The following is a 27,549-nucleotide window of genomic DNA, read 5'->3' as shown; positions in this document are numbered from 1 at the left end:
TTAAAGACTTTCATGGATGATCTTAAATAAAGTAAAAGAAACAATTTATTCTTAAGCCACATTTTTTTTGTTAATATACACTATTAGGTACTCTAAACTAATACTGAGGTTTTTAAAAATAATAAATCATAATCAATTATAAGTTTCTTGTACCTTAAAACACATTTTACATTATTAAAAATGCCTTAAAAGTGATTTATAATTAAAATTAAATTACATTTGTTTCTTTGTTATTACAAGCTAGCTTTCTCCTGTTGCCTTATAAAGTCTCAAAAAGTGTGGATTTGGATTGTCCATTGAATGTAGATAGTTTTAGGCACCTTAACTGTCCAATTTGGTCAATTTGGAGCAAAATTAGAAAGATTTACATGAAGATACTTGTAATTTTCTCTAAAATAACTAATTTTTTATTTCAACTTTTTGCTGTGTAAAAGATGATTTAACAACAATACTTTGAAATAAGATATCTCAAAAAGTATTAGAGCTAGAAAAATGTTAGAGACCTTTTTAGAAAGCTCCAATATCTGTCATTTCAACTGTAATGTGAGCGAATTAACATAATAAACATGAAAGGCAAAATAAGACAATAAAGCAGGTTAGGTGAAGGTAGTCTAAAAATTAAAGGAAAATTTGATCACCAAAAGTAATTTTAAAATTTTCTACTATGGGAAGGTACTAACTCAATTTAGGGAAAGCATATTCTGAAACCACCATAAGGTCCCAGTACATCCTGTGTGAACCGTTTCTGCGGGGGGTTTTTTCTAACCTAACACGCCTTCGGGTGGGGTGTGAACATACTCCGGTTGGGATCTGAAATATATAAAACAAGGATGACAACATACTCCGGGTGGGATCTGGAATATATAAAACAAGGATGACAACATACTCCGGGTGGGATCTGAAATATATAAAACAAGGATGACAACATACTCCGGGTGTGATCTGAAATATATTAAACAAGGATGACAACATACTCCGGGTGTGATCTGAAATATATAAAACAAGGATGACAACATACTCCGGGTGGGATCTGAAATATATAAAACAAGGATGACAACATACATAAAAAAGAAGATTTGATAACAGAATAAAGGATAAACAAACAATAACACTTGTAGAGTGTCAGAAAATACCCCCCCCCCCCGGGTTGTTAACCCATAACACCCTAAAAAACCCGGGTATTTCATTGTGGGTTTTAGGTAATTTATTAGAATAAAACCCCAAAAGTACCGCGTTATTTTTTTTTGTAAATTTAGTAAATTATAACAGATTATTATAATTGTTTTTACATTTAGTTGAATATTTTCTTTCTAATATAACTAGAAATTTGAACTTAAAAAACCCCCCAAAAATTAGGGGTTTTTTTCCGGTACCCGGGTTGGGTAAAACAAAAATTTTAAATATAAAACCCGGGTTTTTAACAATAACAACCCTGCTCCCCCCACCCCAACTCACTTAACCTTCACAAATCACATTTTCTTGTGCAAAGATTCCTGCAATTTTTACCTTAAAAACGGCCAAATAGATCTCGTTCTTTCTCTAATCTTCTGCTGTTTTCTCTCAGATAAAGAATTGGCCAGGAAAGTTCCTGAAAAATAAATAAAAATGGATGACAAATTACAATATCCATAAGAGCAAAGCTAAAAAATCAGAAGGACAAACAAACGAGGGGGGGGAGGGGATTCTCACACTTTTGCATTAACAGGGAGTATAGGATTTGTCTTAGAAATGAGAGGATAGGTTATTCGGCAAAAAAAGTTTCCTTTTGGGATGTAGTTTACTTATATTTTAAAAAATTTAGGATTTAGCCTCCAGGTTCAGGTCCTGCAGGCCACCAGGTGGTCTCTGGACAGGTAAAAATTAATAAAAACAATTAGTTTAATAAATAAAATAATAGAGGTACGAATATAAATGTAAACAAAGATCAGCTGATTGCAAAACGTAGTACTTGTACACGATTGACGCGTACAATTATAAAGAGTCAAATGTCGTCTTTTGTGTTGAATTAATAATTTAACCAAATATAATTTTGTTACAGGTCCTTACCAAAAATATTTGAATAAGTGTGCTGTACAATTTTGTAAAGAAAGTTGAGGTTGAACTGGAAGCTCACTGGGAACTGGAGACACAGCTGGTGAACACAATCTAGCCACTAAACAAATAATATTTAATAACAGTGAGAGATGGGACAATCAGCACTAGTCCATAAAGTTTTTTAATAACGTCTTCTTTTTTGGTGGCTTGACAATTTTGGGGACTTTGATTGGTTTGTTGAGTGTTTAATTATTACAACCACTATATTAATCTACAGAACGGATAATTGGGAATGTGCATCAATTTATCAGCCATTGTCTTTTTTCCTTTAGAAACCTGATTTAATACCTATATTTGTGTAACTTTTACTACACAAAATTTTTAACAATTTCAAGTAATTTATATATGTAAAGGTAAGATACTGCCAGTTTATAGCATGACTGGAAGAACAACTGACTAAGTAAATTACATACTACATTCTCATTGGTATAGAATCAATATTAAAAAAAATCAGCCAATTATCTTAATTAGCAGCTTAGAAATTCATATTTCCCCCATAGAGTTACGAATTGGTGTGGACAGAAGTGAATTATAGACTAGCTTTTATTAGGAATAAAATACATGCATGGCATTGAGATCTAATAAAAGTACCCAAAGTTTAAAAGCTTATCCATGCAAGAACATGTTGATAAAACTAAAGCTACCACTATAATTTACAGTCCAATGTCCCCTCCCTCCCTGCAATGAAATAAATGGTCATGGCTGACATGTTAGCAACATACCTGTAGAAATATTGGTGACCTCTCATTCTGATCCTGGCTACCCAGACCTTGCCCACACCTGTAATAAACAAAATAATAGGACCTAGTATACAACCTTGGTGCACTCCACTAACTATATATAATATTACCTAATATGCAACCTTGAGGCACTATATATAATAGGACCTACTCTGCAACCTTAAGGCACTCCACTAACTATATATAATAGGACCTAATATGCAACCTTAGGGCACTCCACAAACTATATATAATAGGACCTAATATGCAACCTTGAGGCACTTCACAAACTATAAATAATAGGAACTAATATACAACCTTGAGGCACTCCACTAACTATATATAATAGGAACTAATATACAACCTTGAGGCACTCCACTAACTATATATAATAGGAACTAATATACAACCTTGAGGCACTCCACTAACTATATATGGTAGGACCTACTATGCAACCTTAAGGCACTCCACTAACTATATATAATAAGACCTAATATGCAACCTTGGGGCACTCCACTAACTATATATAATAGGACCTAATATGCATCCTTGAGACACTCCACTAACTATATATAATAGGACCTAATATGCAACCTTGAGACACTCCACTAACTATATATAATAGGACCTAATATGGATCCTTGTGTCATGTACGCTAATGTATGTACACTTTCAGGCCACCAAATTTGGAGAAGAACAGAGGCTGCCTGCGGCTCACTGCGGCAGACATCATAATTTCGCGGTTGCAAATAGCAATTTAAAGATTTTCATTTTTCAGACCGCTTAATTATAATGTCTGCCGGCTCTTTGGAAAACTAAGCTGTCCAGAATTAACATCCAGGTACAGCTTAGTTCTTCAAATTATTAACCTTTCCACCTTTCCCTATTAACAAATAATGTAATTGGGGGGAGGATAGGACAATAGCTTAGGCCGGGTGAAGTTTAGGTTTCCACCAAATTTCCCAAAATATAACTCTATTTGTTTAGGCCTAAACATCAACACTTCCACAAATTACAGACCATCCATAAATGCACCAAGGCCCACCTGGAGATCCCAACAGTCCCCCCCGTCTGGCCCCGCGCATCCTCTGGATACCTCTGGATTCTTGTGGTAATTTGATCCTTCCCTGCATTGCAGTCACAGGTAGAACATTTTGCTAAAGCTGCTCTATAACTACCCTGTCTGTAAGTCTTAAGCCTCAAGGGGGATACAGCATCCTTCCCGCACATTGATGTTTACAGACTGTTAATTCTGTACAGCTGCTGAGGTGCTTTACAACTAAGTGCCACCCACCCATAGGACAACTCCTTGTCCTCTTATTTAACAATAACTGTTAAGTAATCCGAACCTGTTTTTCTCCCTACCCATAGGACAACTCCTTGTCCTCTTATTTAACAATATAGCTGTTAAATAATCTGAACCTGTTTTCCCCCCTACCCCTTTTCATCTCCCTGATAGCTTGCGGTCCCTCCCATACTGCGCCATATTAAAGACAACAAAAATTCGGTGAAGGTTCTCCCCTCATCATTTATTTGTTGTAAAAACACAAAAATATAAAAACACCAAAAAAAAATATAAGCTAAAGAGAGGTTATAATTTAAATAAATAAATTAACAACAGCATTCAGTGGTCAATGAAGGAGATTTTCCTCACTAAACCGCCCGGAGCAATTACACGCTCAAGGCATAACACCCTCTATCATCCATCTAACTCACACCCCACCCCTTCTCACACCAAACGTTCACAATCCGACTCTGCGACTGTTGCGAGTCGTCGGCCTAAAACCGTCAGAGTTTTAGCCAAAAAACATAAACTCAACACCCCGTTTGAATTACGCGCCAAAAAACTCCTTAAAACAAAAAAAGCGCTACTTCAACGGCAAAAACCGGTTGACCGCAACTCTAGGCCCGTCGTTTCCTCACGCAGGCCCAGCGTTAGTCGCACCCCCCCAGGCCAAAACAGCCACCACCGTAGCCCATCCCCGTCACCTATCCGAGGATTCCCTACACCCCCTGCAGCTCCCCAACTACTTGCAGCCCCCCACTTACCCTCCTCACCTGTTGATCCACTGGTAACTTTTCCCGTTATACATCCGTATAACGGCCTTTCACCACAAACCCCCACAACCCCTACAGATACTGAAGAGTTTGAGCTAGCCCCACAGCAACTAGATTGGGATAATTATTCCCCCATACCATCCTTCCAAAAATCAGCTTCAATTCTTGAAGAAGCTTTGGAACAACTCTATTCTGAAGATTTACAGAAAGAGGTTCAGGACGAGGTTTTTTATAACCCTGAACAGTTCCCATTACACGACCACCTCCCAGGCTCCGCTTATAACGCTTCCACATCGACACACAATATTAGTGTCGATCTATCTGCGCTTGTTACAGCACAAACCCCAACCATGACTGATGAGGCAACCAAACTCATCATCGAATGCGATGAGTGCATGATGATAGACGAAGACTGTCAGAGCATCATAAATAACCCTGACAGGTTTAGCATTGAAAAGCTAGACAATAGTCTATCATTGTTGGAAGAAAAAGCCTCGTCGATTCGCCACATCATAGCTTTCTTTCGCAACAGCCCAGACCCAAGGGTCACCGAAGCTGACATGAACAAAGCGTTACAGCTACGTATAGCCATGCGCTCAAAAATCGAGTTCATTCATGAACATCGTACATCACGTTTGAAAGCTCAACCGATTACGACGACTGCTGCTCCAGCAGTACCTCTCTCTACTTGCTCTGACGACTCGACTACCACTTCAGCAGTCGGATCCGAGGCAGGTACTTTACCATGTGATGGCCAAGTAATTGTGCCTCCAGCAGTTACGACTCAGGCCACAGCTGTTCCTGCTGCAACTATGCCCCAGCAAACAGCTCCCATCCCCAACCGCATAAATCCTACGACATACGCGGTAAAACAAGCAAGGGTAAAACAAAAAAGGGACCCCTTGCTTGTTGAGCTCGACGATCTCTGCGAAAAGTTCGGCGACCTTAAAACGACCGAAGTTAAGCAGTTAGGTCAATTCAATAAACTTAATGCTCAATTCAAAGAGCTACTCGAAAAGGCACAGCGTTCCTTACATAAAGCCAAAACGCTTTGTGAGGACGCGATGCTTACGGACATGGAGGAAGATGCGACAGCATTGGATGCCCAGTCCACCACGCTCGAAACTGAAATATCCAGCGTGGAATCATACGTTGAACGCTTGAGGGACCGTTTCGGAGTGCCTATCTCAGGACACTCTTTCAACCAGCGTTCTTCCAACATCCCTATCCCTCACTTTTCTGGGGCCAAAACAGATAAACTTGACCTCTTTACATTCCAAAAGAAGTTCCAGATTTATATCGACTCAATGCCGTCTATAGCAGAAGTCGAAGCATTGGAAATCCTGAAAGAAAACTGTCTCCAGGGCAATGCGCAGATGTTGTGCTCAGCCGAAAAATCTATTAAGGCTTGTATGAAGCAGCTGTCGTTCCACTACGGCAGCAAAACCAGCATCATAGCCAAACGTAAGGCTAAAATCATGGAACTGGGACCATGCCCTAAATACAACTGGGAACAGCAGATCACATGGATGGTAAAACTCCGTTCATTACTTGCTGATACCCAAGAATTTGCAAAAGAGAATGATGCAGAGCAAGCCTTGTACCACGGCAAAACGGACATCGCCAACTCTGTACTGAACCTTCTTAAAGGGGACTACTTTAAGGAGATGTCTAAAAAATTCCTGCTTAGCGCAGACGAAAATGGGGAGGAAGATGGCCAGTACTGCTATGAGCAACTTCTCCTCTTCTTGGATTGCGAACTACGTCAGCTCCAATACCAACTTAACCAGCATGAAGGAGCATCCCTCCATACTGGTACCGCATCCTCTGGTGGTAACAATACCAACTTGAGCAGCGGCAACTCCGGCAATAGACAGTCCAACCAGACTGGTAACAACCCTGGTCAGAAAAACTCGAACCGGAGTAAACCAGCCTCTCAAACTTACACGGCCTCCACTTTCTCGGCCTCAGAGGACCCAAAACAACGCCCTAAAGGCAGGGCCTCTGATAAGTCCGCTAAGACACCCATTCCACTTTTAACATACACAGGCGCTGCTTCTAAGCCTGTACCAACTGATTGCGCGCTTTGTCAGAACAAACACACATATTTGTTCCAATGCCAGGTGTACATCAATACACCACATAAGGAGAAACGTCAACTCCATGGCAAGACAAAAGCCTGTCACAGGTGCCTCAGAATGGATGCCAGCGTCAATTTCGACAATATTGACGAATGGTGGAACAACCACAAAAATGACTGTCGCACCACCTTTTACTGTCAAGCTGACAATTGCCAGTACGCGTCTGCTCATCGCGTGCAAAAGCATATCCTCGCCTGCTCTATTCATGTCGAGCAGAATAAAAAGAGGTTAGACGATTTCCGCAAGTCATTGCCCAAGGATGTTCCTATAACATCTGGCAACCTTCTGTTCATGGATAATATTACCATGAATCTCCAAACCTCTGACACCACACCTGACGTTTCCGACCCCAACACCTTCCCTGATGTTGCTGCCCCAGGCATCTTCATGTGCCAAAACGTCCCTGATCTTTCCGGCAATCCGCTGTTTGTCTTTTACGACAGCGGTTGTGGTACAGCCGCAGTTTCAGCTTCTGCAGCGGCTAGACTAAATGCCACAGAACACCGCCCTGGACCCACCCTCATGAATGTAGCGGGTGGTAAAGTCGTCCATCTTCCCTATGGCAGTGACAAGTTCACACTGCCATTAGTCGACAGTGCCATGTCCGCAACTATAATTGCTGCAAAAATGGACACACTGACGGCCCCATTTCCTCGTTGGGAACTCACAGAGCCTTATGGTGACCTCGCAAATCACTACAAAGGCCACGAGCTTCTCCCTACTGTACCAGATGTCATTGGCGGAGGCCAAGTCGACATAATCTTGGGGATCAAGTACAACTACTTGTTCCCAATGCGTATCTGCTCACTGCCCTGTGGCTTATCCTTATACAGAAGCCCACTCAAGGGCATTGATGGCCACACAGGTGTACTCGGTGGTCCCCACAAGGCTTGGGCCAAAGCAGCCGAGACTGTAAACTTTGTTGGTGCTGCTCTCTTTTTCACCAACGAGTTGTCTGCTTACCGCTATACCACTGAAACACTTCTGAACAGTGGTAGGAATTGGTGCGCGGATTCCTTAACCGACACCTTTCCATACCTCCATCCAATCACTGTTGAGGAAAAAACAGAGGAGGACACTTCGCTGGATGTTCATACATACAGCTCCGATATTCAACACGTCAAACGACATGAACGGAAGTATCTTGAGAGTGAAGACATAGGCACTCAAGCACCTTACCGTTGCATAGCATGCCGTGGATGCAATGATTGCAAAAACGGAGACATTCTGGATGCAACTTCTCTCAGAGAAGAGGCCGAACAACTCCTAATAAAAAAAGCCATCAAATTCCTACCTGACGAACGCCGGATCGTAGCATCTCTTCCCTTCATTGCTGATCCGGTCAAGGAGTTACAACCAAACAAAAATAGGGCCCTCAAAGTTCTGGAATCGCAGCTGCGAAAACTGCAGAAAGATCCAGAGGCCAAACTGCAAGTTATGGCATCACATGACAAGTTGGCACTAAACGGCTATTCATGTGACATTGATGACCTGTCCCCTGAGGAACGAGCCTTAGTAGACAATCTGCCAGGAGAATACTACCTCCCTTGGCGCTTCGTCACTAAAGAAAATTCTCTCTCCACTCCAGTTAGAGTTGTCTTTGATGCGTCTGCAACTACCTCCTCAGGTAAAAGTCTGAACGATGTCCTAGCAAAGGGCACAAACAGGCTCGAAAAAATCTTAGCTCTGGACATCAACTTCAGAGCAGGACCACATGCTTTCGCATGCGACATACGGATGGCGTACAACCAGATCAAGTTGGATCCATCTGATTTCCGCTGGCACAAGTACTTGTGGGTTGATAGCCTTACCCCTGGTGGCACTGTCAGAACGCGCATCATGCGTACCATCATTTATGGGGTCAAACCTTCTGGCAATCAAACTGCAGAAGGCCTTGAACAGGTAGCTCAGTATGTCATGGACAACCACCCTGAACATACCGCAGGTGCCCAGGTTCTCAGAACCAAAACTTATGTTGATGATACTTCTGATTCAACAGACTCCGCAACTGAACTAGACAAACTCATTGCGGGAGTCAAATTTACTCTTGACTTGGCAGGCATGAGCGTCAAAAGCTTTGTCAAATCTTCAGCTGTACCTGAAGACACCGTGTCCAACGACGGCACACATGTTAGCTACCTCGGCTATCGCTGGGCCCCACTAGCTGACACTCTCAGCTTGGATGTCAAACCCCTGTCGTTTGGCAAAACAAAACGAGGGAAAAGACCCCCGCCAGTAGAAGGCAGTCTTGAAGAGGCTCTTCTACTCAGTTTCACGAAAAGAACCATCCTGTCGCAAGTTGCCTCAAACTTCGACCTTCTCGGATTCTGCACCCCCGTGACTGCTAAATTCAAAGCAGACTATCACGATCTCCTCTCTTACGCTACTGGTTGGGACGATGGGCTCCCAACCAAACTGCTTCCAACATGGGTGACCAACATTGAAACGATGCAACAACTCGCGTCAGTTTCCTGTCCACGGTCGGTAATCCCGGCAAACTCCCAACCCAAAGTTGATCTGCTAGTATCCGTTGATGCTAGCCAAAACATGGCAATCGTGTGTGTGCATGTTAGGTCAACATCTCTCTCGGGGGAGGTCACTGTCCGATTGGCCGCTGCCAAGTCAAAGATCGTGACTGGCAGCACTATCCCTCGAGCAGAGCTAAGGGCAGCCGTTGTAGGCACCATTCTTGCAACAACCGTTGCCAAGAATCTCAAAGACAAGGTCGACAAAGTCACCTATTTCACAGACTCTACTGTTGTGTTGTCATGGCTTCACCAAGACGCACGTCCTCTTTCTCTGGGCGTACGTAGCTGCGTCATCGAAATTCGACGGTTCTCATCCCCGGATCAATGGCGTCATGTTGAGTCAGAAAACAACATCGCGGATCTCGGCACCCGGTTCCTTGCCACTATTAAGGACATCGACGCCAAATCTGAATGGCAAAATGGCAAACCCTGGATGTATCTTGATTACCAGGACATGCCAGCCCAATCCTTCCAAGATCTTAAACTAACAATGGAAGCGAAACAGGCCGCTGCCCACGAGGTCAAAATCCTCCATGGTGATAAGAAATCACCCCAAGAAAGAACGGCAGAGATAACCAAGTTCTCGAGTTATCTCTACGACCCGTGTAAACGGTCATGGCCAAAATCTCTCCGGGTCATGGCCATCGTTCGAAAATTCTGCTTTTTCGACTTTAAATCATACCGTCACAACAAGGCATCACTTCCACAACCCACTCCTCGGGTTGTCCAACTCTTGGACGAGGAAGTTCAGAAGGCGGAGAAATACTACTTTAGGCTCGCCACTAAAGAAGTGCTTAAATTCTCCAACTCTAAGGCCCACGGCAACAATGTTGTCACTGACGACGGCATTATCAAATACAATGGTCGTATTGTCGAGGGCACCAGCATTGAAGACGTTGACAATATCATGCCTGATTTGTCTCCCCTCCACTTTGTTAGACCAATAGTTGATCGGTATAGCTTGATAGCATACTCCGTTATGCTATACGCCCACCAAGAGCTTGCACTACACAGGAATGTAAATGCAACACTCTTAGAATCTAGGCACATCGCCTATATCCTCCATGGCAGAGATCTCTCCAAAGAGATTAGAGCGGCTTGCCCACATTGTCGTAGGTTCAAGGCCAAGCTTCTAGAAGCTGAAATGGGACCAATCCACCAAAACAGATTGACCATTGCTCCCCCGTTCTACTACTGCCAACTTGACCTGATGGGTCCGTTCTTGGCTCACTGTGAACACAACCACAGGTCCACAGTCAAGGTTTGGGGTCTAGTCTGTAGAGACCCAGCCTCATCCGCAACAGCGTGTTATGTTATGACTAAGTATAACACAGACGCCTTTCTCCAAGCATTCCAACGATTCGTTCATCGTTATTGCTACCCTAAAAAGGTCTTCATCGACCCAGGAGCACAGCTCATAAAAGGCGTAGCAAAATCGGAGTTTTCCATGGCTGACATCACTAAAACGCTCAATGGAAAAAGCTGCAGCATAGAGTACGAGATCGGTCCCACTGCTGCCCACAATTATCAAGGTTGCGTGGAACGCTCAATCAAAGAGATCAAAACTCTGTTCCATGCAACATTCAACGGTCTCAAGCTGGACGTCATGTCTTTTGAGACCGCCTTTTCATACATTGCCAATGAAATAAACAACATGCCAATCTGTACGGTATCCAGAACGGAGGATATAGGTCACGCAGACCTTATCACGCCTAACCGTCTGATACACGGCAGGAATAACAGGCGTGCACCGACTGGACCAATGAGGGTAGAGCAACCATCCCGCCTATTGGAACAGATGGAACGCCTCTATCAATCATGGTGGCAGATCTGGCTGTATGAACGCCTTCCAGATTACATTCCAAGACCAAAGAAATTTGGCAAAACAGGTCCACAACCAAAAGAAATGGATATCGTTGTTTTCCTCCGGTCCCCAGATGAGTTGATTGGCGATCAACTCTGGCGCCTTGGCCAGGTCCTACACCTCATCACTTCTGATGATGGTATCGTCCGTCAGGTAATTATCCGTTGGCGGAAACACTGGAAGGAAGAGTTTCATGAAACCAGAAGAAGTGTCCGGCACATTGCCATCCTGTTCTCCGAGGACGAGCTCGCGCTAATTGACCAGATCAGATCCGCGGCCTCCAAGTGTGACGAGTCTTACACTTCGGAGCAACGCAAACTAAAAACCTCCCATTAAAACCATTCCTGTAACGGGATAACACAATGCATCGCACATGAGTTACACCCGCTAAACGTTGGCTGAAATTGCCGAAGATAATAATTTTAACTTCATTGACACGCATTTCCATGATCTGCATGCTTCAATTTTAAACCACTAATAAAGGCTGTAGTTGCCGAAGATAATAATTTTACCCTCATTGACACGCATTTCCATGATCTGCATGATTCAATTTTAAACCCACTAATAAAGGCTGTAGTTGCCGAAGATAATAATTTTAACCTCACAGACACGCATTTCCATGATATGCATTTGTGACAAATTTCTCATTCAAATAAATAAAGGCTGTAAGTGCCGAAGACATAAAAAACCTACCTATTAAATAAAGGCTGAATTGGCCCACCTCCCTGAATACGGCTGTAATTGCCTTACAAACCAACAATTAATATTAATAATGTTATTATTAAATATTAAATTACAACAAAAGAAGAATCCTACTTACAGGTTCACACACCTGTTAATAATGTTAATAATCATATTATTAAATGTTAAATTATAACAAGTAAATGATGATTAATGCCCTTAATAATTTTATTATTAAATGATGAATTGCCTCTAGAAGTTTAACCCACCTACGAGGATGATGGTTCTACATCAATAACCGATAAATTGATTCCAGCCGAAGAAAACCTGGATTAGTGTTATCAAATATTAAACTTAAATGTTCTTATATAATAATCATTATTTGCCAATCTTCCTTTAGCTTTACGAATATTATAAACCATTGTAAACAATACACCCCATAAAAGCCTTCTCTTTCTCTTTTATAAACAAAATCTTTTTTTATTCCAGGATGGATTCCAACATTTCCGCCATCTCTAACAACGGCCCCGTTCTCAGCGCCCCTCTAACCAAACCGCTAGCTGTTGTCGAAAAAGATCTAAAGGAGAAGAGAAAGGAGCTGCTAAATCGACTACACCCAAGCTCCGTTACCCGAATTGAACCCGCTCTGTTCCAGAATGTCAACAACCCGGATATACGGGAGATGCTTGAAGCTGAAAATACATTATTGGAAGCTATATTGTGTGCTCAAGAAAATATCAAAACTCTTGAAGAAAAAATTAACCAGGAACTGCACAAGATAGACGTCACCGACAACCAGGGTGGAAACTTCCTACCTAGCGAAGAAGAATACGTTCAAATCCCGGCTTGGACTCTAAAAGGCACCCACTGTTCAAGTACCCGCCAGGTTAGGGAAGAGGCTCAGAAGCGAGCCCGCCTCGAGATATTATACAAACAAAAATTTCCCTAGGAGCCTAAACCCCCCCCGTGTAACATGGACAGTGAATTGACAAAGAGTATTGATAATCTCTATCAAACATTCCATGCTAGCCCAATGCCCACCTTTTTCGACAGATGGCACCAACTTGATCTGATACATGAGCTGCTTGGAAAGGATGATGTATCCGCCCCCAGATTCCAAAAAATGTACTCCCTTTACGTACAGGCGGAATACCTCAGAGGCAAGGAAGCAGCGATGGAAACCACACTCGCCCGTTTAGAGTTCCACCGTGAACAGAAGTTCTATGAATACAGAAAAAAGACTTCTGCCAACATGCAAAATTCCATCAGCCAGATTCCAAAGCATAATAGTAAAATGCTCTACTGCAGAAATCAAGCTTGCCCTGACTGTAGGCATACCACCAAACCTTCTTTGAAAACCCACGGTCTCCAGAATTCTGGTTCAAGAAGGAAAAAACAAAAAGTTTCAAAGGTCAAACAGCAGGAACCCTCCACCTCAAGACAGCGCTCACGCTCCCGCTCGTCTCCAAAACGGCGCTCGCCATCTAGGCGCCGTTATTCTACACAACACTATTCCCCAAAACGCCGTTCTTATTCTAGAAGGCGTTCTCCCCCGAGACAACGTTCACCTACACAACGACGGTCACCATCACCTGCTGTACGTCAAGACTACCGCCGACCAGCAGACTATGATGATAGATATGCACACAATCATGTCAACACACCACAGGGTAGATACGTCCGTCACTTCCAAAGTGAGAGTCATCATGATAACACCTATGACCCCTCACGCCAGGACGGTTACGGCTATATACCTGTAACAGACCGTCTCTATTAAGTCTCTATAAAAATTTTCTATTAAAGAAAAAATGTGTCGATAAATAAAATTATTATTTTTTCTCATCCTGTTTGTGCCGCTACAAGTTTCATTTTATCAATTTTTATCAGAATTTTAATGCTTTCAGATAAAACCCGAATTCATTCAAAATGAGTGTGCCATTCCACTTGCTGTCCTCCCTAGAGCCCTATGATCACATGAAGCACGTAAAACGTGAAGTCCGTGATATTCGCGGCTCCATGGAGATGATCCGCCGCGGCCTGGAGGAACACGCCAGACTCTTTCCCCAGGATAAGTTGAACTCCCGGTATTTGAACCGCCACGCTCGCCGGTTCTCCAGTATTGAGGAGGACTTAGACAGTTGGACATCCTGGGCCCCCCGCATGCCTGAAAACATCGCCAGGTATGAGATCAATGTGTTGCGGGACAGGGTATTTAGGCTTGCGTTGGAGATGGGACCAGCGGCTGAGGCGTTCCATTGGTCTATCGCCCCGGCGTGGAAGCGCCCAAAGGTGGTGACCCCTTGGCGCCAAATGTCACTGACCAAGTTCAGAAAAGTAAAAAAAACTTCCAAACAGGCGCTCAAGCAGGTCACCCAGCTGCAGGCACAAACAGCAGCCGCCAGGGCAGAGATTGAGGCCCTCAAGTTGGACAACCTCTGCATCAGCTTTCAGCACCTAAAAATATAGATTTTTTTTGCTTCCCTTTCAAATGTTTTCCTTTCCTTTTATTTTTTGTTCAAATCTAAAACCAATGTCTTTCAGAAAAGACATAATAATTCCAAAAGAAAAAATGTGATGACCAGCCACTCCATACGCCACTCCGAATGCCACTTCCATTTTTTAAAGGTCCAGCGGTGACGGCTTCGGGGGTGTATTGTCATGTATTCTTTTTTCTCCACTGTATATTGTACATTGCAGTGATCAGCCCGCAGCCCTATGTTCTTCTTTTTCTTGCCGGGAGTGTCATGTACGCTAATGTATGTACACTTTCAGGCCACCAAATTTGGAGAAGAACAGAGGCTGCCTGCGGCTCACTGCGGCAGACATCATAATTTCGCGGTTGCAAATAGCAATTTAAAGATTTTCATTTTTCAGACCGCTTAATTATAATGTCTGCCGGCTCTTTGGAAAACTAAGCTGTCCAGAATTAACATCCAGGTACAGCTTAGTTCTTCAAATTATTAACCTTTCCACCTTTCCCTATTAACAAATAATGTAATTGGGGGGAGGATAGGACAATAGCTTAGGCCGGGTGAAGTTTAGGTTTCCACCAAATTTCCCAAAATATAACTCTATTTGTTTAGGCCTAAACATCAACACTTCCACAAATTACAGACCATCCATAAATGCACCAAGGCCCACCTGGAGATCCCAACAGTCCCCCCCGTCTGGCCCCGCGCATCCTCTGGATACCTCTGGATTCTTGTGGTAATTTGATCCTTCCCTGCATTGCAGTCACAGGTAGAACATTTTGCTAAAGCTGCTCTATAACTACCCTGTCTGTAAGTCTTAAGCCTCAAGGGGGATACAGCATCCTTCCCGCACACCTTGAGGCATTCCACTAACTATATATGGTAGGACCTACTATGCAACCTTGAGGCACTCCACAAACTATATATGGTAGGACCTACTATGCAACCTTGAGGCACTCCACAAACTATATATAATAGGAACTAATATGCAACCTTGAGGCACTCCACAAACTGTATATAATAGGATCTAATATGCAACCTTGAGGCATTCCACTAACTATATATAATAGGACCTAATATGCAACCTTGAGGCACTCCACAAACTATATATAATAGGAACTAATATGCAACCTTTAGGCATTCCACTAACTATATATAATAGGAACTAATTTACAACCTTGAGGCACTCCACTAACTATATATAATAGGAACTAATATGCAACCTTGAGGCACTCCACTAACTATATATAATAGGAACTAATATACAACCTTGAGGCACTCCACTAACTATATATAACAGGAACTAATATGCAACCTTGAGGCATTCCACTAACTATATATAATAGGAACTAATATGCAACCTTGGGGCACTCCACTAACTATATATAATAGGACCTAATATGCAACCTTGAGGCACTCCACACACAAAGTATATATAATAGGACCTACTCTGCAACCATAATGTTTTGAGTTTTTAAAAGGGCATGAAAAGACCTTTCTATAGACAACTTAACCAGGTTTCTTACTCTATCCTTGCTAATTTGGCATAAAAGACAGACCCATCAAACAATGAAACATGAATGGTCCGTCTATTATCAGTCCTCAATGGTATTTCTCTTTGATGCTAAATTAGCTAGGATTGGGTTAGCAACCTGGCTAAGTTGTCTATAGAAAGGTCTTTACATGCCCCATCAAAAACTCAAAACATTATGGGGTCTATCTACAAGATTTCAAATACTCTTTTTTAAGGGGACTATCCACGAACAAGAGCAAGTGATTCTAACACCTTCCAGCAGTGATTATAAATGTTTTTTGGTGAATATACTAGGTAGGGTTATGTTTAATTTCGTTATATCGACTAAAAAATTTAAATTTCACCATGGTTTTCTATAAACAAAACTTTGAAATGTTAAGCATTTTTTGACAAAATATTATAAATGTTTTGTTGAATTTAAAAGTTAAAATAAAATAATTTGCCAAAACATAATCAAATGCTATAAATTACGAAAGTACACTAATAAAACGGTTTATAATATTACAAGTTACCATCCCTTTTTCATCAAAAAAGTTTACTTTAGTGTCATAGCAGTTTGAACTCAACAAAACATTTGTTGATATTTAGTCACAAAATGTCTAACATTTCAAAGTTTTATACATATAAAACCATGGTGAAACTAAACTTTTTAAATTGATATAATGATATTAAACATAACCCTAGTATATTTAAAAAAAAAAAAAAACATTTATAATCACTGCTGGAAGGTGCTTATAGTCTTTATGACAATTTTTACCCTGTCATAATATCCACGTAAATTCTATATCCATTGGTAGAAACTAGCATTGTACCTGTCCGACATCTTATGTCCAAAATCCAGCCATTCTTTCTCAACAAGAATTTGGAAACCCTCCATAGTTCTAGAATTTTAAAATAGTTATAAGATCCAGCTACTCTTTCTCAACAAGAATCTGGAAACCCTCCATAGTTCTAGAATTTTAAAATAGTTATAAGATCCAGCCACTCTTTCTCAACAAGAATCTGGAAACCCTCCATAGTTCTACAATTTTAAGAATAGTTATATACAGTATGGCTTTGAATCAGGGTTGGCACAAAAAAAACCATGTTTGATTTTTTAAATATTTTTATCAATAGTTTTTGTTATATTTTGACTCATTAGAGTAGGTATATTTTCTTAATTTCTTATTTTTAAAAACATTTAGGTAGTCTATCAATTTTATATATAACAACATTTTAACTGCTTATTTTTTTATATAGAAGTCACAGAATGTCATTCTATATGTAACAAACAACCACTGAACCGATATGGTTCTTAATTACAATGCAGCTTTATGTAAAAATACCAATGAAATAATCTTTAAGAAACAATAAAAACCCCTAAAAGAACAATTTCTGTGAATATTAAAATAAAAATCCTAATTTTGTCGTTCTATTGTCAAAAATGTATTATACCTACTAAATACAAAAGTTTTATTAAAACTTTTAAAAGATTTTTTCATAAATTTTTGAAGATTTTTAACAAAAATATTTAATGTTTTACATAATAAATACCAATCTTGAATGCAATACATGATTTCAATATCTATTTCAATTGAACTTTTTTAGACCTTTCATAGGTATTATATATATGAAGTCCATAACTATCTATTTATTTATTTGTCTGTCTGTCTGTCTGTCCTACCTATAATAAGGATCAAGTATAAGTTGAGCTAGCGACACTATCTGGGGAGTTCTGTCCAAACTATCTATCTATCTGTCTGTCTGTCTGTCTGTCTGTCTATCTATATGTCTGTCTGTCTGTCCTACCTATAGTAAGGATCAAGTATAAGTTGAGCAAGCGAGACTATCTGTGGAGTTCTGTCACAACTATCTATCTGTCTATCTTTCTATCTGTCCGTCTGACTGTCTGTCTGTCTGTCTGTCCTACCTATAATAAGGATCAAGTATAAGTTGAGCAAGCGAGACTATCTGTGGAGTTCTATCCCACCCGTCTGAACAATGAACAATCACTGGCCTTCCCTCAACCTAAACAAAATATAGGGTGAAAATTTTTAAGTAAGTAGGAACATTTTACCACATACCTCCTATACTATACGTAGCACAAAAATAGTACTTAAATTTTCAAAAAAAAATAAGAGTTTATGACGATTCTAACATACGCATAACGTTTTTCTACTATTATTACAAGCCGCGCAATTTGCATTTAAGATGTGCACATGTTTGGCAGAACCTTTAAATCAATAAATCTTCAAATATAAGGTCTTAGGGAAAAAAGGTTTTTAAGAAGTAATTAGTTTCAAAATTCATTTTTAAATATTTGAAACATAAATGTCCCAGAACAGGTTTTCCAAATATAAAAAGCATTTTATATAAAAAGCATTTTATATAATTGAGTATTTTTTCTATGCATAATTAAGTTTTAAATCATATATTATTATAGAGTGATTTTATGGAAAAAAACTGGATCTACTGCAGTTCATGGTAAAATATTGCTGGTAACGAATATTGCCAAAAATCTAAGAATCTTAAAGGCTGCTAGCTGCCAAACGGCTGAACGTACAGATCATACCCACACACCATTTTAATCGGTATAAGAAGGCCTACAAATAATCTGGAATAGCCAAGATCCAATGATGCACCGGGAAAGCTTCACTGAAGAAAAAACGCGTAAAATAGGCCTTTTTCGCGCATTTCTCTGCACTGCGAGATAATTATGCATAATTGATTTATGGCTATTCCATATTATTTGTAGGCCTTTTTATGCCGCTTATAATGGTGTGCTTGCATGATCTGTACGTTCAGCCGTTTGGCAGCTAGCAACAGCATTTAAATAGATTTTCATAGATTTTTGGCAATATTCGTTACCAGCAATATTTTACCGTGAACTGCAGTAGATCCAAAAAACTGTATAAAACAATACCTGTAAAGCTGTGGCACAGCGCACCGCGGCCTTCAATAATCCAGAAATATGATGCAGCCATTTGGTTGAATCCAGAGCCTAAAATAATGTTAGCATTAGGGCTGGGCCGGATGCAAATTTGGCCGGATATCCAGCTGATTTATAATGCCGGATATCTGGTAAATTTCCGGATATCCGGCCGGTTAAATCTAAAGACTAGGATAATGTTAGCATTAGGGTTAGGGCGGATACCGGATATCCGGATATCAAGGAAATACCGGATATCCGGTCAGATAACTGGATATTGAAGTAGGAAAAAAATCATCCAGGGGTGTATATTCTGCACAAGATTTATTTTTTTCCCCGGCTCCAAAATTTTTATATTTCTTTTTCACCCCTAGTTTTTTCTCACCAAGTAGTAATATTTTATTTATTTTATCCCTCCTACCACACATTTTTTTAGTTTTTTTCACCAAGGAGGGGGGTGGGGGGTTAATGGAAAAAATGTTTTCAGTTTTCTTAATTTTTACATTTTTTCCCCCTCCAACCACTTAATTTTTATTCCCCCCCCCCTCCCCCCCCGAGCAGGGGATCCCATTTAGAATCCAGAAATATGATGCAGCCATTTGAATCCAGAGCATAATTAGGACAGAGAGAGAGAGAGAGAGGGGAAAATTGGCTGTTTATTACACTAGTCCCTAAAGTTTCATAATAACGTATAGCTCCCATTCGTTGGCTTGACAACTTTGGGGACTTTTAATGAATTTTGATTGGTTGGTTAATTAAGGGGGGGGGGTTTTTAATGCAACCATCTCGTAATCAATGATTAAATGGCACTTAGAATTTGAATTTCGATCTAAAATTTTGCATGAATAATCCTTGGTAGGTCTATTTTCCCTAAATCGAACAAAAAGTTGGAAAAGTAACGGATTACTGCTGGCGGCTCAACCGTTTTGCCATTTTTCGGCTATCTTAAGAGCAAATTAGTCACGAAACCTATCTCCACATAATACTTTTTCTCGCTCAAAAACCTTATCAAACGGTTGTAGCCGGTAGCTGTTGGTACTAGAAATTTAAAAAATGGTTATTGCTATCATTTAACATGAATTAAACCAAAAATGTGTTTTAAAAAGTTGATTCCTACGTAAGGGGGGGGGGGAAGTTTGTACACTTATAGGAAATTAAATTCAGTACCAAAGTTTGGGAGGGTACTGTGGGCTTGTTTTTAAAGTTATCAACCTAATTCTTTTTGTAGGCTCTCTTATATGACTGGATATACACGTATTTCTTTGAAAATTGAATTTCGGCACTTTCCTTCTAGGGGCTTGTGGAGCAATAGACCCCCCAAAACACTAAAAATATGAGTTCTGAACTTATTTTTAAAGATATCAACCTGATTTTTTTTATAATACTTTTTTTAACATAACCGAATCAACGAACCATTACAGATTTCATTTTGGGACTTTCCTTCTAGGGGCTTGTGGAGCAATAGACCCCCCAAAACACTAAAAATATGAGTTCTGACCTTATTTTTAAAGATATCAACCTGATTTTTTTTTATAATACTTTTTTAACATAACCGAATCAACGAACCATTACAGATTTCATTTTGGGACTTTCCTTCTAGGGGCTTGTGGAGCAATAGACCCCCTCAAAACACTAAAAATATGAGTTCTGACCTTATTTTTAAAGATATCAACCTGATTTTTTTTAATAATACTTTTTTAACATAACCGAATCAACGAACCATTACAGATTTCATTTTGGGACTTTCCTTCTAGGGGCTTGTGGAGCAATAGACCCCCCAAAACACTAAAAATATGAGTTCTGACCTTATTTTAAAGGATATCAACCTGATTTTTTTTATAATACTTTTTTAACATAACCGAATCAACAAACCATTACAGATTTCATTTTGGGACTTTCCTTCTAGGGCTTGTGGAGCAAAAGACCCCCAAAAACACTAAAAATATGAGTTCTGACCTTATTTTTTAAGATATCAACCTGTTTTTTCAATAATATTTTTTTAACATAACCGAATCAACGAACCATTACAGATTTCATTTTGGGACTTTCCTTCTAGGGGCTTGTGGAGCAATAGACCCCCTAAAACACTAAAAATATGAGTTCTTACCTTATTTTTTAAAGATATCAACCTGATTTTTTTCAATAATACTTTTTTAACATAACCGAATCAACGAACTATTACAGATTTCATTTTGGGACTTTCCTTCTAGAGCTAGTGGAGCAAAAGACTCCAAAAAAACACTAAAAGAAAATTGAAGAAACCATTACGGATTTTATTTTGGTACTTTCCTTCTAGGGGCTTGTGGAGCAAGACCCCCAAAATCTACGTACTATTACAGATTTCATTTTAGGACTCTCTTTCTAGGGGCTTGTGGAGCAAAAGACACTAAAAATATGAGTTCTGACCTTATTTTTAAAGATATCAACCTGATTTTTTTTAATAATACTTTTTTAACATAACCGAATCAACGAACCATTACAGATTTCATTTTGGGACTTTCCTTCTAGGGCCTTGTGGAGCAAAAGACCCCAAAAAAAAAAAAAATATGAGTTCTGAGCTTATTTTTAAATATATCAAACTGTTTTTTTAAAAATAATACCTTTTTAACATAACCGAACTAAAAAACCATTACGGATTTCATTTTGGGACTTTCCTTCTAGGGGCTAGTGGAGCAAAGATCCCAAAAACACTAAAAATATGAGTTCTGAACTTATTTTTAAAGATATCAACCTGATTTTTTTTATAATACTTTTTTTAACATAACCGAATCAACGAACCATTACAGATTTCATTTTGGGACTTTCCTTCTAGGGGCTTGTGGAGCAATAGACCCCCCAAAACACTAAAAATATGAGTTCTGACCTTATTTTTAAAGATATCAACCTGATTTTTTTTTATAATACTTTTTTAACATAACCGAATCAACGAACCATTACAGATTTCATTTTGGGACTTTCCTTCTAGGGGCTTGTGGAGCAATAGACCCCCTCAAAACACTAAAAATATGAGTTCTGACCTTATTTTTAAAGATATCAACCTGATTTTTTTTAATAATACTTTTTTAACATAACCGAATCAACGAACCATTACAGATTTCATTTTGGGACTTTCCTTCTAGGGGCTTGTGGAGCAATAGACCCCCCAAAACACTAAAAATATGAGTTCTGACCTTATTTTAAAGGATATCAACCTGATTTTTTTTATAATACTTTTTTAACATAACCGAATCAACAAACCATTACAGATTTCATTTTGGGACTTTCCTTCTAGGGCTTGTGGAGCAAAAGACCCCCAAAAACACTAAAAATATGAGTTCTGACCTTATTTTTTAAGATATCAACCTGTTTTTTCAATAATATTTTTTTAACATAACCGAATCAACGAACCATTACAGATTTCATTTTGGGACTTTCCTTCTAGGGGCTTGTGGAGCAATAGACCCCCTAAAACACTAAAAATATGAGTTCTTACCTTATTTTTTAAAGATATCAACCTGATTTTTTTCAATAATACTTTTTTAACATAACCGAATCAACGAACTATTACAGATTTCATTTTGGGACTTTCCTTCTAGAGCTAGTGGAGCAAAAGACTCCAAAAAAACACTAAAAGAAAATTGAAGAAACCATTACGGATTTTATTTTGGTACTTTCCTTCTAGGGGCTTGTGGAGCAAGACCCCCAAAATCTACGTACTATTACAGATTTCATTTTAGGACTCTCTTTCTAGGGGCTTGTGGAGCAAAAGACACTAAAAATATGAGTTCTGACCTTATTTTTAAAGATATCAACCTGATTTTTTTTAATAATACTTTTTTAACATAACCGAATCAACGAACCATTACAGATTTCATTTTGGGACTTTCCTTCTAGGGCCTTGTGGAGCAAAAGACCCCAAAAAAAAAAAAAAATATGAGTTCTGAGCTTATTTTTAAATATATCAAACTGTTTTTTTAAAAATAATACTTTTTTAACATAACCGAACTAAAAAACCATTACGGATTTCATTTTGGGACTTTCCTTCTAGGGGCTAGTGGAGCAAAGATCCCAAAAACACTAAAAATATGAGTTCTGAGCTTATTTTTAAAGATATTAACCCGATTTTTTTATAATACTTTTTTAACATAACCAAATCAACGAAACAATACAGATTTCATTTTGGGACTTTCCTTCTAGAGCTAGTGGAGCAAAAGACTCCAAAAAACACTAAAAATAGGAGTTCTGAGCTTATTTCTAAAGATGTCAACCTGATTTTTTAAAGAAAACTTTTTTAACAACTGACTTAATGAACCATTACAGATTTCATTTTCGGACTTTCCTTCTAGGGTGTAGTGGAGCAAAAGACCCCTAAAACACTAAAAATATGAGTTCTGACCTTATTTTTAAAGATATCAACCTGATTTTTTTAACACTTTTTTAACATAACCGAACTTGGTAACTTTTACAGATTTCATTTGGGACTTTCCTTCTAGAAGCTAGTGGGGCAAAAGACATGCTGTATTTGTTGCAATTGAAAAACCAATCAATAACTAATAGTTTACTTTTTTTACACTGAATACTTAATTTTTTTCAATTATGTAGATAGTTTTTGACTTTTTTAATTTTTTTTAAATTTGTTAGGATACATCATCATTTTTAGTCTTTGTACAGTATTTCTATACCAAGTATTATGAAACCTTAATCTAGTTGTCTTAATGTAATTTTTTTAAGAATACTACATAATATTTGAATATGACTGTGAATTGATTCAAGCGCATTTTCATTGGACCCTACAAGGAAATCAAAATCTGTAATGATTACATAGTTCATTTATGTGAAAAAATTTCACATTAAAAAAATATTTCTAGTGTTTTGCTTCACTAGCTTCTAGAAGGAAAGTCCCAAAATTAAATCTGTAAAAGTTACCAAGTTCAGTGTAAAAAAGTGTTTTAAAAAAATCAGGTTGATATCTTTAAAAATAAGGTCAGAACTCATATGTTTAGTGTTTTGGGGGGTCTTTTGCTCCACTAGTCCCTAGAAGTAAAGTCCCAAAATGAAATCTGCAATGGTTCATTAAGTCAGTTGTTAAAAAAGTTTTCTTTAAAAAATCAGGTTGACATCTTTAGAAATAAGCTCAGAACTCCTATTTTTAGTGTTTTTTGGAGTCTTTTGCTCCACTAGCTCTAGAAGGAAAGTCCCAAAATGAAATCTGTATTGTTTCGTTGATTTGGTTATGTTAAAAAAGTATTATAAAAAAATCGGGTTAATATCTTTAAAAATAAGCTCAGAACTCATATTTTTAGTGTTTTGGGGATCTTTGCTCCACTAGCCCCTAGAAGGAAAGTCCCAAAATGAAATCCGTAATGGTTTTTTAGTTCGGTTATGTTAAAAAAGTATTATTTTTAAAAAACCAGTTTGATATATTTAAAAATAAGCTCAGAACTCATATTTTTAGTGTTGGGGTCTTTTGCTCCACAAGCCCCTAGAAAGAGAGTCCTAAAATGAAATCTGTAATAGTACGTAGATTTTGGGGGTCTTGCTCCACAAGCCCCTAGAAGGAAAGTACCAAAATAAAATCCGTAATGGTTTCTTCAATTTTCTTTTAGTGTTTTTTTGGAGTCTTTTGCTCCACTAGCTCTAGAAGGAAAGTCCCAAAATGAAATCTGTAATGGTTCGTTGATTCGGTTATGTTAAAAAAGTATTATTGAAAAAAATCAGGTTGATATCTTTAAAAAATAAGGTAAGAACTCATATTTTTAGTGTTTTGGGGGGTCTATTGCTCCACAAGCCCCTAGAAGGAAAGTCCCAAAATGAAATCTGTAATGGTTCGTTGATTCGGTTATGTTAAAAAAATATTATAAAAAAAAACAGGTTGATATCTTAAAAAATAAGGTCAGAACTCATATTTTTAGTGTTTTGGGGGGTCTATTGCTCCACAAGCCCCTAGAAGGAAAGTCCCAAAATGAAATCCGTAATGGTTTCTTCAATCGGTTATGTTGAAAAAGTATTATTTTTAAAAAATCAGGTAGATATCTTTAAAAATAAGGTCAGAACTCATATTTCTAGTGTTTTTTGGGGTCTTTTGCTCCACAAGGCCCTAGAAGGAAAGTCCCAAAATGAAATCTGTAATGGTTCGTTGATTCGGTTATGTTAAAAAAGTATTATTAAAAAAAATCAGGTTGATATCTTTAAAAATAAGGTCAGAACTCATATTTTTAGTGTTTTGGGGGGTCTATTGCTCCACTAGGCCCTAGAAGGAAAGTCCCAAAATGAAATCTGTAATGGTTCGTTGATTCGGTTATGTTAAAAAAGTATTATAAAAAAAAATCAGGTTGATATCTTTAAAAATAAGTTCAGAACTCATATTTTTAGTCTTTTGGGGGGTCTATTGCTCCACAAGCCCCTAGAAGGAAAGTGCCGAAATTCAATTTTCAAAGAAATACGTGTATATCCAGTCATATAAGAGAGCCTACAAAAAGAATTAGGTTGATAACTTTAAAAACAAGCCCACAGTACCCTCCCAAACTTTGGTACTGAATTTCATTTCCTATAAGTGTACAAACTTCCCCCCCCCTTAATGATAAATTTGCCCTGAAAATAGGCAAAAAAAACGGCTAAACGGCTGAGCCGCCAGCCGTTACTTTTCCAACTTTTTGTTCGATTTAGGGAAAATAGACCTACCAAGGATTACTCATGAAAAATTTCAGATCGAAATTCGAATTCTAAGTGCCATTTAATCATTGATTACGAGATGGTTGCATTAAAAAACCCCCCCTTTTAGTGTAAAAACGTTTCAACAAATATTTTTAATCAACAAAAAGAGTATCATCATTGGGGATGTACATTATTTATCGGCCATTGTCTTATCCCTTTAGATCCCTGGGATCAGGTGAAGTTCCTGAGATTGATAATCATTAAAAACCAGGAAAAACTTTAATCTTGATTGGTCGGTTCAAACTTTTCAACCAATTACCTACCATGTCTATCTACAGAAGTGGTAATTTTGTTTATCATTATCCCTTACAATCCGTGTCCTAAATTTTCAACCAATAACTCAATCTACAGAAGTGGTAATGTTAATCATCATTACGGATGTTTAGCAAATAATATTACATTGTCTTGTCCCTTAATATGAGTGGGGAGGGGTCATTGGACTTTAAATTATACTGGTACCCAATGTTTTAAAACAGGATATCCCATTCGTTGGCCTAAAAGCTTTGGATACACATACTACATCTTAACATGTCAGCTAAAAGCTCAAACTACAGAAGGGGTAATTTTGTTTATCATTGGATATGTATAGAAAATAATCGCCCATTGTCCTATCCCTGAGCTTTTTAGCATCGTATTATAGTCAGCTATCCGCGGACCATGTGCGGATAGTATGGCTGAGAACCGGTTCTAATCCAGCGGATTTACCTGAAACCAGGCCGTCTGCTCGGGTGTAGAGTGGCATAACAGTCGTAAGGCGTTAAAACTTTTCCTAAATATACATTCTTATAATAAAGTAACAGGATGTACGTTTGTCTGTCTGTCTATCAGTCGGTCAGTCTGTCTGTGACTTTCTACCAAAGGATCTCATTGAATACTAGACCAATATCATTTACAATGTAGCTTTTTCATAGGTCCTGGGAAGGTTTATAACTATTTTGGATGAGGATACCACCACCCTCCAAAGAAAAATTGCCCCTAGAAAAAATATTACCCCCAAACAATATTTCTTTTTTTTTAATTGAAAAGTGGAGGGTTCCTTTCCCCAAGTGCCCCCAGAGGCTGCTAGTATTTTTAATAGCAAAGTCACTCTATAATCAGGATGATTTAGGTTTGCCATAGTCAGTATAATATTAAAGGTATTAAGCTAAAAGCATTTCTGCGGTCTATTTCTTTGTCTGTCTTTTTGTCTGTCTTTTTGTCTGTATCAGTCTGTCTGTATGTCTATTAGTCTGTCTATCTGTCTGTCAGTCTCTGAGTTAATCTGTCTATCTCTCAGAATGTCTGCAGTCTGATTCTCTGTCTCTCAGTCTGTCTTTTAGTTTGTCAGTCTGTCTGTCTATCTGTCTGTATTTCTATCAGTCTGTCTGTCAATCTGTCTATCAATTTGTCTTTTAGTCTGTATGTCTCTCATCATGTCTGAAGTTCGATTATTTGTCAGTCTGTGTCTATCTGTATTAGTCTATCAATCTATCTGTCTATCTGTCTCTATTTCTATCAGTCTGTCTATCTGTCTGTCTGTCTATCTGTCTGTCTATCTGACTCATAACTTACCTTATACTATGTATATTGGGCATATTCATGAATAAAATTTCTGTATTACTGTAGTATTCCTAAATATATAAATGTTAGTGAAGCCGTTTAATATCCGCGGGATTAGAACCGGTTCTCAGTCATACTATCCGCGGATAATGTCCGTGGAAATCTGTCTATAATACTATGATACAAATAAATATATTTAAAATTCAGGGATCTAAAGGGATAAGACAATGGCCGATAAATTGATGTCCATCAACAATGATGATACACAAAATACCCCTTCTGTAGATAACAATTGGTGGTTGGATTATTTGAACTCTCA

General features: G+C 38.6%; 2 protein-coding genes and 1 long non-coding RNA gene across 7 annotated transcripts in view; 2 read left to right on the top strand and 1 right to left on the bottom strand.

Moving 5' to 3' along the window:
• LOC145307424 (phosphatidylinositol-3,5-bisphosphate 3-phosphatase MTMR4-like) overlaps positions 1 to 27,549 on the bottom strand; it is an 85,172-nt gene that overhangs the window by 29,375 nt on the left and 28,248 nt on the right. For all 5 annotated transcript variants that reach the window (XM_080149863.1, XM_080149864.1, XM_080149866.1 and 2 more), the window contains exons 14-21: positions 27,243 to 27,301; positions 26,397 to 26,460; positions 18,993 to 19,070; positions 18,000 to 18,097; positions 16,903 to 16,971; positions 2,817 to 2,874; positions 2,047 to 2,152; positions 1,507 to 1,588 (exon numbers count right to left, since the gene is read on the bottom strand). In XM_080149863.1, coding sequence (XP_080005989.1) covers positions 1,507 to 1,588; positions 2,047 to 2,152; positions 2,817 to 2,874; positions 16,903 to 16,971; positions 18,000 to 18,097; positions 18,993 to 19,070; positions 26,397 to 26,460; positions 27,243 to 27,301 — 614 coding nt within the window. The remainder of the gene's footprint in view (positions 1 to 1,506; positions 1,589 to 2,046; positions 2,153 to 2,816; positions 2,875 to 16,902; positions 16,972 to 17,999; positions 18,098 to 18,992; positions 19,071 to 26,396; positions 26,461 to 27,242; positions 27,302 to 27,549) is intronic.
• Positions 3,450 to 11,740, top strand: LOC145307514 (uncharacterized). The gene is made up of 2 exons (XM_080149971.1): positions 3,450 to 3,654; positions 3,801 to 11,740. Exon 2 carries the CDS (start codon positions 4,448 to 4,450, stop codon positions 11,738 to 11,740), a length of 7,293 nt encoding a protein of 2,430 aa, XP_080006097.1. The 5' UTR covers positions 3,450 to 3,654; positions 3,801 to 4,447.
• Positions 14,922 to 15,198, top strand: LOC145307465 (uncharacterized). Its single transcript, XR_013875480.1, has 2 exons — positions 14,922 to 15,022; positions 15,169 to 15,198. It is a non-coding gene; the product is annotated as an uncharacterized LOC145307465 (long non-coding RNA).

The sequence above is a fragment of the Acartia tonsa genome, chromosome 15, assembly GCF_053477335.1.
Source record: "Acartia tonsa isolate MP-2025a chromosome 15, ASM5347733v1, whole genome shotgun sequence".
Lineage (NCBI taxonomy): Eukaryota > Metazoa > Arthropoda > Copepoda > Calanoida > Acartiidae > Acartia > Acartia tonsa.
This window is presented reverse-complemented; position numbering and strand designations above follow the sequence as displayed.